Source organism: Dendrobates tinctorius, unplaced genomic scaffold (assembly GCF_039654945.1).
Source record: "Dendrobates tinctorius isolate UK_male_01 unplaced genomic scaffold, ASM3965494v1 ptg000156l, whole genome shotgun sequence".
Lineage (NCBI taxonomy): Eukaryota > Metazoa > Chordata > Amphibia > Anura > Dendrobatidae > Dendrobates > Dendrobates tinctorius.
The window spans coordinates 24,451,898-24,468,949 of NW_027361823.1; the positions used below are offsets into that span (position 1 = coordinate 24,451,898).

Here is a 17,052-nt window from a genome sequence, read left to right on the forward strand (position 1 = left end):
AGGCGCCCTGGCTAACCGGAGATGAACTGATTAGCGTGAGAAAGTTTCTGAACTTTTTCCCACGCTCCTGAGTTCACCTCAGGTCAGCCGGGGACTCCTCGCAGCCTCACTAACTACCGCTGACGTCACTGAGGCTGTGCGGAGGTATGGATATTTTTGGTTTTCCATTTTATTTTTTTTTACAGGAGAACAAGGGATTCAGTTGGATTGGCAGCATAATAAATTTGGTCAAAAACTTTGCGTAATTATTTCATTAAAAGAATTTTTAATTAATGTGTGTGTGTCTTTTTTTAACCCTTTAATACTATAGGATTAATAATGGAGAGGTGTCTTATTGACACCTCTCCATTATTAACCTGGCTTAATGTCACCTTTCACTAGCAAGGTGACATTAACCCCTTATTAACCCATGAGCCACCAAGGCAATGGGAATAGAGAGGCTAAGTGCCTGAATTGGCGCTCCTTATAGATGTGCCTCTTCTGGGGTGGCTGGGGGCATATTTTTTTTTAGCCGGGGGGCCCAAAAACAATGGTCCCTCTCTAGGCTATTAATATCTGCCCTCACTCACTGGCTTTCCCTCTCTGGCAGAGAAAATTGCGCGGGAGCCCAAGCAATTTTTTTCTGCGATTATAGCCTTAAATTTAACCCGTAGAGTTCCAAATTTTTCCTAACAGAAACTAATAAATTTAGTAAACACTGACATATATAAATCGTTTTGATATGACATGGTTTACTATATGTAAACCATGTGTCATATCATGTCGGGTTCTGTAATGATTTTACAGAAGCCGGCAATTGATTTAGCGGCTATTATTCTAAGAAGAACTCTATGAAATATAAAAATATATATATGTGTCTCAATGACATGTATATATATATATATATATATATGTATTCTATGTGTATATATCTATTCTTTCTATTCTTTATTAAACATGTCAGTGTGATTTTACTGTATCGTGCACTGAATTGCCGGCTTTTGTAAAGGACACCAGTACGTATTTCTCACAAGTCACGTCTGGTTCGTGTGTAAACCGTATTTTTGCATTGGCGTTTTTCGGGCGTAATACGGTGCAAATCGCAGCATGCTGCGATTTTCTCAGCATGTATAATACGGCCAAAAAAAATCGGCTGATGGGAGCTGCCCCATAGATTAACATTGGGACGAGAGCAATGCGATTTTTTTGCGCATAGCACTCGTCCGTATTTCTCACTAGTGTGACTCCGGCCTTACTGCTGGACTCCTACGTTTAGCGCCTTGTGCACACCTGCGTCATATTGCTGCTGGACTGGTTATATTAGCGGTCACACCCCGCTCTTCAGTTATTCTGCATCATTCTATATTGTGCTGTATTTTTGTTACAATCGCAGGAAGTGCTCTGCTAGTTTTTCTTTACTCGCTTCACTCTATATTGTGCTGTGTTTTTGTTACCATTGCAGGAAGAACTTTGTTAGTTGTGTTACCCTGGTTAACTCCACTTATTTGCATCAACTTTGGTCTCAGTCTCGTATTATCCCACGCAATTAGATTCCATAGTACCCTTATAGTTGTTACAGCTTGCAAAGATATGTTACACAAAGAGGCAGGGCTAAAGAAAAATAATATATATATATTACGTTGCACATAACATGTTGTACCATATTATGAAGAAGGGAAATCTCGGCAGGCAAGGCATGGCATAAGAAGCGAATACTAGGCATATAAACCTAATGACAATCACATGCAGTCACCCTCCGGGAATAACATCTTCAGAGAACTTAGGTTGCAGTACATGGTAATATTTCACACATGATACCACATTCATGACATGACAAGTAGCAGGGTCAAGAAGATGCAAGATATCATTTGAACGTCTTGGATGTACACGCAAGAGGTAAAAAAAATCCCATACAATTAGACCTCTAGCAATCTGCAAATAATGACTATGATTTTAGAAACCTACCCCCAACTATGCCTACACATGTTTATAGCTACACCATTTCTTAAAGGCCATAAACCACTTAAACAGTTGCTGCTGACAATTAAGCATGAAGCAAGGGACAATTAAACAACAACAGAAAATGCTGACAGACACACTGTGATAAAAATGAATAAAACCTGGATTAGCCCCGACTTTTCCACACCACCAGATGACAGAAGCACAAAGTGTTTTTAATCTTCAATATTTGACTGAGGACCCAATTGCTGCCTTCAATGGTGCATGGATGACCCTCCTTATATTTTTTTCTGACTTTGCACTGTGTGCAGAGCCTTTAAGAGTGTAGACGTACCACAACTACACTTTCTTAAGCTTTTTAAGAAGGTCTCCAGTTGGTGCCTTCAAAGATGTATAGATGACCCTGCTTCTAATTTTTGGCAGGGTTTGCACTTGGCGCATTGCATTTATGAGTCTAGGAGTACCACTACATGACAATTTGAATAGAATGTGTATGAAGCCCTCCTTTATGTCTAATGCAGGGTGTATCTGAGTCGCTCGTCCATCAAATTTTTGGCAGTTCTTGCTTCCTAAATAAATTCTTAAATCAGACTGAACTTTTCAATTTTTTTAAAAAAATTTCAATTTTAAATTTACTTTAATTATTATTTTTGGTTAAATAATTTCTAAATGTTGCCTTATATGCAAGTCATTACACAGGAAAAATTCCCATAAACTCCAATTTCTCGTTGATTTTGAATGTTTTAATGTCAGTCCGTAAAGTTGAATAAAAGTGTGACACCATTGTTTTCAGCAGTGATCTGGGAGTCAGAGATGCTTCCTGGGGCCTTCCCCATACTGTTCTCAATCTCGTCCATTCAGCACTTTTTCTACCAATTTCAACATTTTCACTGTTCCCTAGACCTCCTTGTAGGGTCTACCAGAAAAATGTTCTGATTTCCCATTGACTCCCATTACACTAGTTACACGAATTGAGCATCCGAGCATTAGGATTTGCTTGGTTCAAGTAATGAGCATCCAAGAATTTTAGTGTCCACTCATCCCTTTTATTTTTCAGATTCTTAGCTCAGTGTGGCTTTTCTAGGTGTTTTAGACAAAGACATGAAATGCGTCTTTTTTAAAAAGTCGTAAAAATTGGCACACCTCTCCTCCAGTTCCCCCTGGAATGATTTTATGTACAACGCTTAGGTTGTTGCATTTTGGTGACATTTTTAAAAATGTGCGACTTTTCCTGCCAAAAAGTCACAAAATCAGTTATAAATAGATAGAATGTATGAATGCATTTAAGAACCTCTCCTTTGATGCATTGTAAGTTGCAACCATTTGCAGGTTTTACTCTAGAAGCTTCAGACTTGCTGCTGCTGGCATCTTTTCTAGCACTAGACCAAATGAAAGCCAAGGTCTGCAATTTATTGCCTCTTTACTAAATTACTTGTTCCTAATATCCTGCTTTACTGTTGGATCAATGGTAAGATCCATAATAAGATAAAGTTGCCAAAAACATACACAATATATTGTACTTGGCAGGCAAATAATCCTAAATCCTATACAATAAGGTCTGCAGACATGCAGTATTTAGTGGCTGAACTAATGCATCAAACATAGAATTTTTGTATTATGTATACATACGTTGTGAACAAAGAACATGACTTCAAGCGCTCCATTTTTGGTCTACAACAGTGATTATACATGGTCTATTATGTCTTCATCCAATCCTTAAATGGTGTTACCATGTGTACTTTTATGGATTTTTATAGCTATGCCGTAAATTCTTCTCCACCACAGGTGATGTTAGCAGAAGGAAGGATCAGGCATTTTAAATTTCAACACACAATCATTTTCTCCTTGTGGAGAGTAACATACCAACCCGGGCTTGTCAAGGTAAGGAGGCTTATTCGCCGTGCAATGTTCCACTGGGAAATTTAATATACAAATTGCCTCTTCAGAGAGAAAGAGGACTTGAACTCTATAGCGCCACCTGTTGGTAGTAGCGATCCTACAAGTCACAAACAACCCTTTAACGAGTCTTGTAATATGACTTAGGATAAAAGCCAAATCAGAATCTCAATTTGCAGACACGGTGTTTCGGGCTATTGGCCGTCGTCAATGCAAAGTATGAGAACTGATTTGGCTAGGTGAGATGCTCTGGACTGAGGTCTAAGGAGTAAGGTTTCTCCTTGTGGAGAGTGACATGCCAGCTCTGGCTTGTCAAGGTAAGGAGGCTTATTCGCCATGAAATGCTCCTCTGGGAAATACCAACAGATGGCGCTATAGAGTTCAAGTCCTCTTTCTCTCTGAAGAGGCAATTTGCATATTAAATTTCCCAGAAGAGCATTGCACGGCGAATAAGCCTCCTTACCTTGACAAGTCAGAGCTGGTATGTCACTCTCCACAAGGAGAAACCGTACCCCTTAGACCTCAGTCCAGAGCCTCTCACCTAGCCAAATCAGTTCTCATACTTTGCACTGACGAGGACCAATTGCCCGAAACACCGTGTCTGCAAATTGAGATTCTGATTTGGCTTTTATCATAAGTCATATTACAAGACTCGTTAAAGAGTTGATTGTGACTTGTGACTCGTAGGATCGTCGCTACCAACAGGTGGCGCTATAGAGTTAAAGTCCTCTTTCTCTCTGAAGAGGCAATCGCCATCGGGAAGGCACTGGTTTACTCCCCTCTTATCATTGAATAACTGAATTAATTGTGCATATATTTGATGGAGAAAATGTACGGCCAGCTTTACAAAACCTCTGGGCAAGTTTATTTACTTTTATCAATTTTTTTGTTAGTTCTTTAATCTATTTTGAAAATAAAGCCCAGAACCATTCTGCTGGGAACGGAGAGGTGGCTGTGACAGCATGGCTTCCCCCATTCATTGTCTGGGCTGGAAGCTCCAAAAATTGCCAAGTAACCATGCTTGGATATTTAGGACATACTGTATCAAATTGATGTACCAATAATGCCCAGACATAAATATCCATAAAAAAGCCAACCAGATATAAGTGATAAAAGTAAACAGGACATGAACTTGACAACATTTTTTAGAAAGCTGGGACCCCTTGTCACACACATGCATACTCAGTATGAAGTTTTCAGAAACGAGATGGGAGTAAGTGGTGCCATACCTCTGACTGCAAATTATCTCTCCAAAAGAACAAAAGGATGGGGAGTTGAAATGCATCATACCCTATCCTTCTTTGTTCTGACAGCATCTGTCTGGGGAAGTTAGGAAGCCCCTATACACTTTAGAAGGTTAACCTTTTTTTTTACCTATATTCTATTTTTGATGTTGATTTAGTGGTGTTTTTTCACAGTATAAAGATAAATAGGTTCTACCCAGTAGTGTAGCTACTGGGGGGCAGAGTGAGAGTTTGCCTCGGACCCTGCACTCTGAGGGGGCCCTCCTGGAGCTACGTGACTGTAACTGCGCAATTTACAGCTATGTTCTGAGGCAGTCAAGGGAGAATCGATCTCCCTGCTCTGCCTCCCGGCCAATATGGGCCCCTGAGCAAGGGGCCCCCCATCATCGCAAGTTCAACTGAATCAGCTGGATGCCGATACAGCTGACCGCATTGATGAGAGAAGGAGTGTTACGCTCCCTCTCCCATCATTCGACCTCTCAGTGCCTGACGTCCCTGATGCAGTAGTATAAAGAAGAGAAAGGGATAGGCCACAAAAGGGGTTCACCTCGAGGCATGGACTAGCATAAAATCAATACTGATTTTATGCTAGTCTATGCCTCGAGGTGATACCCTTTTGTGGCCTATCCCTTTCTCTTATTTATACTACTACGTTGTTTGTATAGGCCGTGGTTGGATCCCTTCAGATCAAATCTGTGGTGCCCCCTCTTTTTATTTTCATAGAATCGTAGAGTTGGAAGGGACCTCCTGGGCCATCTGGTCCAACCCCCTGCTCAAAGCAGGATTCGCTAAATCATCCCAGTCAGATGTCTGTCCAGCCTCTGCTTGAAGACTTCCATTGAAGGAGAACTCACCACTTCTCGTGGCAGCTGGTTCCACTCATTGATCACTCTAACTGTCAAAAAGTTTTTTCTAATATCTAATCTGTGTCTCCTCCCATTCAGTTTCATCCCATTGCTTCTAGTCTTTCCTTGTGCAAATGAGAATAAAGTTGATCCTTCTACAATGTGACAGCCCTTTAGGTATTTGTAGACAGCTATTAAGTCTCCTCTAAGTCTTCTCTTTTGTAAACTAAACATTCCCAAATCCTGCAACCTTTCCTCATAAGACAGGGTTTGCAGACCGGTCACCATTCTGGTCGCTCTTTTCTGAACTTGCTCCAGTTTGTTGATGTCTTTTTTAAAATGTGGTGCCCAAAACTGGACACAATATTCCAGATGAGGTCTGACCAAAGAGGAGTAGAGGGAAATAATGACTTCACGTGATCTAGACTGTATGCTTCTGTTAATACATCCTAGAATTGCATTTGCCTTTTTTGCTACTGCATCACACTGTTGACTCATATTCAGTCTGTGATCTATTAGTATACACAAGTCTTTTTCACATGTGCTGTCACTTAGCCCTATTCCTCCCATTCTATATATGCTTTTTTCATTTTTATTGCCCAGATGTAGTACTTTGCATTTCTCCCTGTTAAAAACCATTCTGTTAGTTGCTGCCCACTTCTCCAGTTTATTTAAATCTTTTTGAATCCTCTCTCTCTCTTCTCTAGTATTAGCTATCCCTCCTAGCTTTGTGTCATCAGCAAATTTAATCAGTTTACCCTCAATTCCTTCATCTAAATCGTTGATAAAGATGTTGAACAATACAGGGCCCAGGACAGAGCCCTGTGGTACCCCACTTGAGACATTCTTCCAACTGGATGTGCAGCCATTTACGACCACTCTTTGGGTCCGATCACTAAGCCAATTATGAATCCACCTAACAGTTGCCTTGTCCATTCCATACTTAGTCATTTTTTCAATAAGGATTGTATGAGAGACTTTGTCAAATGCTTTGCTGAAGTCAAGATATACTATATCTACAGCATTTCCTTGATCCACCCAATCAGTGATACCGTCATAGAAGGAAATTAAGTTAGTCTGACATGACTTATTAGTTACAAACCCATGCTGACTCTGTTTAATCACTTCATTCTTATCCAGGTATTGACATACATGTTGTTTAATAATTTGTTCAAAGATCTTTCCTGGTATAGAAGTCAGACTCACCAGCCTATAGTTGCCTGGGTCCACCTTCTTCCCCTTTTTGAAGATAGGAACAACATTTGCTCTTCTCCAGTCTTCTGGGACTTCTCCTGTTCTCCAAGAATTTTTAAAGATTATGGAGAGGGGTTCAAAAATTTCTTCTGCTATCTCCTTCAGTACTCTGGGGTGTAATTCATCTGGACCTGGAGACTTGAATTCATTTAGGTTAGCTAAGTGTTTCCTCACTATCTTTCTGTTTATAGATATCCTGGATTCTTCTATTCCCTTAATAGGAATGTAATCCTATTAATGTTTACGTCCCTGATGCAGACACTGACGGATCATGACGTCACTACTCGGTGCTAACTGTCATGATCCAGTGTTGGATCTGGCGGTATTAAAAGCACAAAGTGAACTTTTTTTACTTTGGTTAAGTTCAAAGGTGTTTTGACTGTCCCCGGTGGTGGTTGTGGTATTGCACTTTGGGTTTTTGTGCACTTAATTAGGTATCAGGTGTACACCCTATAAAGGTGTGCTAGGGGTGTGCAATCAATGCCTGTGGTATTGTGAGTTTGTGTTCACTCTGTTTTTGGAGAGCCTGGAGGAAGGATGGAGCTGGTGAGGAGTCCTGCGCAGCTTAGCCAGGGGGGACGTGTTGCAGCTATGGTGTCTGGACGAAGGGCTGGCATGGCGTGGTGGGGTCGCAGTGATGGAGTCAGCGGGAAGTGTCTGCATGGTCTGGTGGAGTGGCTACTAAGGAGAGTGGCACTCACCATGTGGGACTTGGCCGCTGAGCTGGACTCAAGCATGCTTGACTTCGTGGCAGAAGCTGAACACTTCCTTGGGACTCTGGTACTAAGCAGCTGCAACTGGTGTTGGACTCCGCTCCAAGGCTGCACTAAGGTGAAGGATCCTGCTATGGTGATGGATCCAGGTGGAGGAGAAGATGCACTCAGGTGGAGGGCTCTGTTGCTAGGAGCGCACGCAACAGAGCAAAGCTAAGTGGTGTTTCCCCTGTATTGTCTCTTTCCTCATGTGTGTTATTAGTGCAGTGCTGGGATTAGTTTCCGCACCGACCTATTCCCTAGTGAGGGTTTAGGGTCAGGGTGAGCAAGGGCGTTAAGGTACGCGTGCGGCGACAGGTGCGGAGCCTGTTTAGGGAATGTAAGGAGTGCAGGGACACTGGCTCAGGGGAGCTTAGGAGGTCTCCATGTCCCCATTCCCTATCGCAGGGCCCACCATTGTTAAAGTTTCCCAGGTTCCCCCTTTATTATTTGATTATTGTATGTATAACGTGTAATACCTATATTCGCCAGGTGGAGGCGGCGTATACACCTGCACGTTTTATTATTTAAATGCGCCCCACTGGAGGTGGTGTATCCAGGGTCACGTGTGTTATGGGTCCGCCTTGCGGAAACATCTGCGTCCTGACACACGTGACCATGACACTAACTGTCCGGATATGTGCTGGAGATCAAAGCAGTGGAGAAACCAGGATGATAGGTGAGTATTGGATGCATTTATTTTTTTTGGAGGTGCTTTATATTACACAGAGTCTGCCTATGGGGGTTGCATTATACTATGCAGAGTCTGCCTATGGGGGGCTGCATTATACTATATAGAGTTTGCCTATAGGGGGCTGCATTAAACTATAAAGAGTCTGCCTATGGGGGGCTGCATTACACTATATAGAGTTTGCCTATGGGGGCTGCATTATACTATAGAGTCTGCCTATGAGGGGCTGTACTATACTATATAGAGTCTGCCTATGGGAGGGCTGCATTATACTATATAAAGTCTGCCTATGGGGTTGCATTATACTATATAGAGTCTGCCTATGGGGGGCTGCATTATACTATATAGAGTTTGCCTATGGGGGGCTGCATTATACTATAGAGTCTGCCTATGGGGGGCTGTACTATACTATATAGAGTCTGCCTATGGGGCGCTGCATTATACTATATAGGGTCTGCCTATGGGTGGCTGCATTATACTATATAGCTTGCATATGGGGGGCTGCATTATACTATAGAGTCTGCCTAAGTTGGGCTGTACAATACTATATAGAGTCTGCCTATGGCGGGCTGCATTATACTATATAGAGTTTGCCTATGGGGATGCATTAAACTATATAGAGTCTGCCTATGGGGGGCTGCATTATACTATATAGAGTTTGCCTATGGGGGTTGCATTATACTATAGAGCCTGCCTATGGGGGACTGTACCATACTATAGAGAGTCTGCCTATAGGTTGCATTATACTATATACAGTTTTCCTATGGGGGGCTGCATTACACTCTATAGAGTCTGCCTATGGAGGAAGCATTATACAATATAGTTTCCCTATGGGGGCTGCATTATACTATAGAGTCTGCCAATGGGGGGCTGCATTATACTATATAGCGTTTGTTTATTGGGGTCTGCATTATACTATATAGAGTCTGCCTGTGGGGGCTGCATTATACTATATAGTTTGCCTAAGGGGGGCTGCATTATGCTATAGAGTCTGCATATGGGGGCTGTACTATACTATGTAGAGCCTGCCTATGGGGGGGCTGCATTATACTATATAGAGTTTGCCTATGGAAGGCTGCATTATACTATATAGAGTCTGCCTATGGGGGGATGCAAAATACTATATATTGTTTGCCTATGGGGGTGCATTATACTATATAGAGTTTGCCTATGGGGGGCTGCATTATACTATACAGAGTCTGCCTATGGGGGATGCAATATACTATATAGAGTTTGCCTATGGGGGTGCATTTTACTATATAGAGTTTGCCTATGGGGGGATGCCTTATACTATAGAGCCTGCCTATGGGGGTCTGTACTATACTATATAGAGTCTGCCTATGTGTGTCTGCATTATACTATATAGAGTCTGCCTATGGGGGGGTTGCATTATACTATATAGAGACTGTCTTCAGAACAACTCTGTGACCATTCTTGACTGGCCAAGCCAGAGCCCTAACCTATTGAGAATTTCTGAAGAGACCTGAAAATGGCTGTCCACCAACGTTCATCATCCAACCTGATGGAACTGGAGAAGATCTGCAAGGAAGAATGGCAGAGGATCCCCAAATTGTGTGAAAAACTTGTTGCATCATTCCCAAGAAGACTCGTGGCTGTACTAGCTCAAAAGGGTGCTTCTACTCAGTACTGAGCAAAGGGTCTGAATACTTATGACCATGTGAAATTTCAGTATTTCTTTTATAATGAGTTTGCAAAAATGTCTACATTTCTGTTGTGTTCAGTCAAGATGGGGTGCAGGGTGTACATTAATGAGAAAAAAATGAACTTTTTGAAATTACCAAATGGTAAGAGTGAAAAATTTAAAGGGGTCTGATTACTTTCCGCACCCACTGTATATGTACCAATAGCTCATTATAATGCACATTTCCACCTGCCTTGGAGATGGAAATGGCCCCCCTTACATCTTGGGCTGCACACACACATATATATATATATATATATATATATATATATATTTATTTTATTTTTTTTTGCGCTGACAAACATCCAAGGATGTGTGTGGCTGTCAGCTTATATTTTTGGTAATCTGAGCAATCCTGTCATGATAAAAACCTAAAAGGACATGTATTGATAGCTTTTGGTTATCAAAGTTCCTCGGTCTATTTCATATCATATGTTCTGATTTGGCCTTGGAGACTTCTTTGTGATCAGTCAGGCACAAATGTGATTTCACAGTAACTGGCAGTCAGCACTCCATCTCCCACACATGGAGAAGCATGATCTCTGAAGAATCTCAGACCAATTGTTCTTAATTGTCAGATCAGGTAATGTGCATCCTAAATTGATGTGCTCACCACTAATATGGTCAGTCATTTATATGGATCATGTTGGATTCATCCATAGGAACGCTCATGTCCTGCCCGGTTGACTTTGGCTTTGAGGCGATCTAGAAAGGGGTAATATATGGTCATTTTCTGCCTCTGCTCATTACCCTGACTATGGTTAGACATGACAAATCAGTAAAAGGATTACCAAGGTCTGGCATTCATCAGGGGAAATTCTGGCTAGCTATAGCTCCTCACCCCCCAAAAAAAATCAGCTTTGTAGAAGGCAGTCTCTGAGGAGATAACCCCTTTAAAGGGAATGTGCCATCAGAAAATGTCAGATTTACATGTTCGTTTAAACATTTTAGATTATATTATTTTTCAATGTTCCAAACCACTGTTTCCATGAAATAAAATCTGTAATTTTGCCATTTTTTATCAATGGCCAATAAGCCCTATACTCGACTCATACTTACTGTTCTGTACAGATGATTTTTAAGCAGTCTCATTATCATTACAGGCAGGATTACAATAAAAAAGATACCTTGAAAAGCTGCCCAGGGACTACGCTATGACTCGTCCCGACGCAGATCCCTGGGGGCGTTTTCGCAACCTGATGCCCTTTTCTGACAGGTCACTTCCTATGTGCTGAGATGCTAGTCACTACTTATGGAGACACCTTGAGGTGAAGAAGTCAAGGAGTCTAAGGTCAAAACCAGCAGGCTACATCAAACAGAGGGGTGAGGCAAAGGTGTAGTTAGGTCACAGTCCAGGGTCAGAATTCCAAGAAGGTAGCGGATCAAGACATAGGAGCTAGGCAAATGGATGGTCAAAGGCAAATCCAAGGTCAGTCAACAAAGATCAAAATACCAGAACTCAAAGCACGGAGCAAATACATACCAAACTGAGAAAAGCTACAACTGGCAGAGATAAGAGGCACACAACCAACTAAACAGCTTGGGAATCATTCTGATCAGCTTATTTTCCGATTTACATCTGATCCTTTCTTGCGCCCTGCCATACGCTCCCCCTTGGGAAGCCATACTATTGTGGTGAATGCACAGTACTCTACTATTTCATGTACCTTACATAACTGCACATAGCAATTTTTGAAAAAGACCCAGGCTGGGTTGAAATGTAACCCATTGCTTATCTATCGCTTTACCCATCATTGCTTGTTTTGGATTTTCAATGGTGTGGTGAATTATGACTTCATGTTAAAATAGAAACAAACACTATTCCAATCTACTGAGAGTGCAGCTGATTATCTTATTGAGGATTTGGAATGCTCCAGTCCGGCCAGCACCCACATATCTGCTGAGTACGCACTTACCAATTTGTGAATCCTCACACAGCGCACACTGCGTGCTGTGAGGATTTTCTGGTGCCGGAAGCGATTTGCACACTTCCAGTCATAGTACGACTACACTGTATCTGGCCTTGTTCCATACACTTACATTGAGCAAGGCCCCATCCATCTAGTCGGCACATGACATGCATGTATACTTGCGGCCACATACCTGCCACTCCTGCCGGCATCGGAGAATCCGCACAGTGTGCACACTGCGCGCAATGTGAGGATTCACAAGTCTGAAGTCATAGAGAGTGACTGCAGACTTGTAGCTTAAGACTGGACAAAACTTTTAAGTGTTAGACAAGAGTCAAAGTGCAAAAGGGAACTGTGATTAGTATTTTTAAATGGTACAGTATATCTCATCAAGGCAGCCTCTGTCCATATGCCCTATTAGAATATCCATAAGAATGCTCATTCCCAGCTAGTATCAGGAAAGTAATTTTTACTTTATCAGTGCTCTTATTTAAATTTTATTTTATTACTACATTGCACAGTACAAAATATTTTTCTAAGTTTGAGAACTTCTTCAGTCGTCTTGTTTCATCGTGGAAGCAAAGCTGATTTATGAGCTCTCTCAGTGCTTACGTTACAGGATGCAACTTCTCTAGGTCCACTGAAACTTAATATGAAATGTTTAAATTTGTCCTGTGCTTCCTGTACGCCTTATCACTGCGAATACCACATGGCACACGTTGTAATTTTCTGCCCGTAGACATTCTGATGAAATATTTCCATAAGGATTTGCATATTTTTTCAGGAGGTATATCATATTGACAACCAGAACAATCAACAATATATATAATAGTCAATCTTTACGTGTCTTTTTTCTTCCACAAGGCAGTATGTACGAGTCATTTATTACTAGATAAAAGCGGAAGAAAACCATTAACTGAAGAGGAGGGCTTCCCAAACATTTTCAGGATACTCCACATATCAGGATCCAAGAACTCCCAGGGGTTCACCCTTTCATCCCCAAAACGGGATCTGGACTTCACTGCATGGGCCCCTAAGTTGAAGTTGGAGTCAAAGTAATCGCTGGCTCCTGACACCAGTAGAGGAAAAATATGAAAACCTTGGGTTAGACAGGCTAGAAATGAGAGTACTCCAGAGCAGGTATCAGCTGAGCGGTGGAAGTGCCAAGCAGGCTTGGACTAGCCCAATGGAGAACAGGAGAATCCTCTGGTGGGCCACCAGCCTCTTATATGAACAGTACAGGGCACAATACACTTGAATCACTATGTACAGATCCAGGTGGCATCTTATTCATTTATCAATCTACCCAGTTCATTGTTGTATAAATTTGTGATTGAGGATAATTTCACATTTGCATGTAGTTGAAAAATAGGGCCCTGTAGTTGGATACTGATGGGCCCTTGGCATCCTAGTCTCACACTGTCGGATCCACACCGCTATATTATTGATAGGTCAACAATAGTTTAGTCCCAGGAGAACCCTTTAAAATACACGTCATATTGGCTTTTTTCCCCACAAACTATATTAGACATGATTTGTAACATGACGGAATTCTTTAAAGAAGTTGTCCAGCCACGGGGCATAAATCTGCAGTCACTCATCATGACTGCAGACTGCCAAATCATGGCAACATTCAGTGTGCACATTGTCATGATTCTCCAGTATCCTCGGTGCGAGAGGGAACTGCCATTTTTATACTTACAGTCACATAGTAACTGTCATTGTTAGGACATGGTTAATGTCCTGTTCTCACAGGGGTAACTTTTGCCGGCCTCTCTTTGGATCTGGGAGGGGTAGTTATACTCACTCCAGACTAGGATTCCCTGTCAGCTATATTGCTATTCTGGCTGTGTGTCTGACCCCCCTGGTGTGCGTGGATACTGCATTGCTTGTTTGATTCCCGTGTATGACCCGGTCTGTTCCCTCACTCTGAACTCCGTCTCTCGCTTTGGTACTATTGTCTTCTCTGGTTCTGACCTCCTGGCTTGGCTATTGTTACTCCGTTTGTCCCTATTGTACCGTCCTTTGCCCGTTCTGGTTTTCTGATCTATTGCTACGTCCTGACTATTCGCTCTGAACTTTGGTATTGTCCTGCTATCTCGTGCTTTGACCCCAGCTTGATCTGGTTTCTGTCTATGACCCTTGGTAATTTGTCCCGTAGTTACCTTTCTAGGAGTCACGTTTTCAGGTCCTGATAGTCTGAAGCACGCATCTTCACCACTGCTGTACCGCTCCACAGGTATCTTTGAGCACTGTTTTTGTACTCAGGACATGCGCACTGGCTCAATGAGCAAGTGCAGTGCGGTGTTCCTGACACTAACTAGACGCATCCGGCTTCTCTCAATTCACTTCTATTTAGAGAAACCACACACGTAGTCAGCAAGTGAAGAAAAGTATGCAAATTGCATACATGCGGTCACGTGACCACCGGCTTGCACCTGGAATATCACACTGCATGTTGTCATGATTCTACAGTCTGCAGTCACATAGCGTGATAACAGATTTTTGTCCTAATCCTGGTCAAACCCTTTAAGTATTTGCCTTACCTAGTAGCTGGATAGTAGCTAGTAGTTCTCGACTCAATTGTTTGATCCGAAATAACATTTCTAAGCCCATGTGACTTCCTAGTTAGATAGTTTGTTAATTTCGGTTCTACCAAAAATAAGGTTCCAAGAAGAAGTCCATGTGGGCATAATAGGCTCCACCTGTGTCGCTGAGATAAACCGGCTTCATCAGGGAGTGTTCTATAACTTTACCCACATATGGAGAAAGCGTCAGTCTCAGTCAGTCTAGCTGAGTGGGCAGGGAGAAGATGGTGGAGATCGGCCGCATGGACTAGTCACATTGCCCCTGGCCTCTTTTTTAACTTTGTTTTTCTATGAAATGCAGTAAGGATGTTTGTATGGCAGGATCTAATCTTTGATTCGCGTTACCCATAGTTCAAGCATCATGAATCAGCTAAAGGTTCCCTTTAAATGCAAAAGTATTGACTAGGTTTTACTTCTGTGAGGGGTTGCCACGCTTAGCTGCTTCCTCAGGTAGACAAAGTTTGTCCTGCAGATGCCTGGCAATGTTCTCTGCTCCTCCTGGAGCTACACAGGAGGGCTTCCTCTCCCAATATACCACACACAGACTGTCTCTCAGGTCCAGGTATTTAACCAGGACCAAGTGATAATCACATGATCGTGACATCACCGCAGTTCCTGCTAGTACACATAACGTTGGCTATGTAGGAGGGGTTATGGTGAGCATCATCCCTCCCACTCTATGGGCTCTCACTTAAAACCAGCCAATGTATAACCTTAAATTAACCCTCTCAGCATGTAATGCGCTGGAGGCAAAAACATCCTGGTTTTTACCTCATTGACCACAGTATGCGCAGAGACACGTATCTCCCCTCATACCCTTTGCCAGTGACTGTCACACTTCACTTCAGGAAATGATTCAGTTTGCTACTCACCATTTATCTAAATCATACTAGGCAACTTTTTGACGTGTTCATGTGAGAAAATCAGATTTTTTTTGCAGAGCTGCACCTCCATCAGTCTGATAAAGAAGCATGCCATCACCACATACAGAAAACCGTTAGACAGCACTGCTTACTGGGAGTTTTCTGCAAAACCCAGGAGTCTCGGTCTTATCACCTTTTTCAAGAAGTCTATCAAGATTTTAAAGAAAGTTGTCACGTTTGATCTTAAAACTCTGGCCAAGGCACAGTGACTTGTTGGTGCACCACACCCAGCAGACAGAATAAATATCCATCCAGTTCTTTTCATAGCTATGCCCCTAGTGATAAGGTTTTTCAATCACTACATTGGGAAAATAGAATACACACACATGCTAATATTGTACTTTGTAGTTACTTGGTATGTCCTACCTTAGACGAACTCCGAGGTGAAGATAACCGTCTGTCAATCTAAAAAGACGAAAAGGTTTATTTTGTTAAAATTTGAATTTACACTTATGGAAATAATCTCAGAAATTATCGGCTACTACAGAAGAAAATAACATTTTTAAACCACTACAATGTGCTATGTATAGCACTCAGTATAAATGAGTATAACTCCTTTGAAAAGTAAGATTTTAGTCAAAATGTCACTGAATACAAGAACAATTTCCAAAATTTCGACAAAACTAAATTTCATAGAACATTTTTTAACCGATAACATGAGAGCAAGGTTAATAATATTAACATAACTTCTAATAATAACTTTCATTACAAAATCTTCAGTTTTACTTAAATGAGTTGATTCAAAAATAAATACACCCCAAAAACAAGTTTTTTAAGAAAAAAGAGGTTAGTGGATCCTAGTTAATGATAAACTTACCTGGAGCAGCCAGTGTCAGGCAGCGGCTGCCAAGGCAAACGGGATCATGGGGTACATTAAAAGAGGGCTGGATCCACATGATGAGAGCATTATACTGCCTCTGTTCAAATCTCTCTTTAGACCGCACATGGAGTACTGTGTACAGTTTTGGACACCGGTACTCATGAAGGATATAATGGAACTAGAGTGAGTACAAAGGAGGGCGACAAAATTAATAAAGGGGATGGGGGAACTACAATAACCAGAGAGATTAGCAAAATTAGGATTATTCAGTCTAGAAAAAAGACGATAGAGGGGCGACCTAATAACCATGTATAAGCATATAAGGGGACAATACAAATATCTCTCCGAGGATCTGTTTATACCAAGGTAGGTGACGGTCACAAGGGGGCATTCTCTGCGTCTGGAGAAGAGAAGGTTTTTCCGTCAACATAGAAGAGGATTCTTTACTGTTAGGGCAGTGAGAATATGGATTTCCTTGCCTGAGAAGGT

General features: G+C 41.8%; 1 protein-coding gene across 1 annotated transcript in view; it reads right to left on the reverse strand.

Moving 5' to 3' along the window:
- The window catches only part of ANK3 (ankyrin 3), an 891,037-nt gene that overhangs the window by 700,102 nt on the left and 173,883 nt on the right, over positions 1-17,052 (reverse strand). Inside the window, exon 2 of the mRNA XM_073548271.1 lies at positions 16,110-16,148. Within this exon, the coding sequence (XP_073404372.1) occupies positions 16,110-16,148 (39 nt within the window). The remainder of the gene's footprint in view (positions 1-16,109; positions 16,149-17,052) is intronic.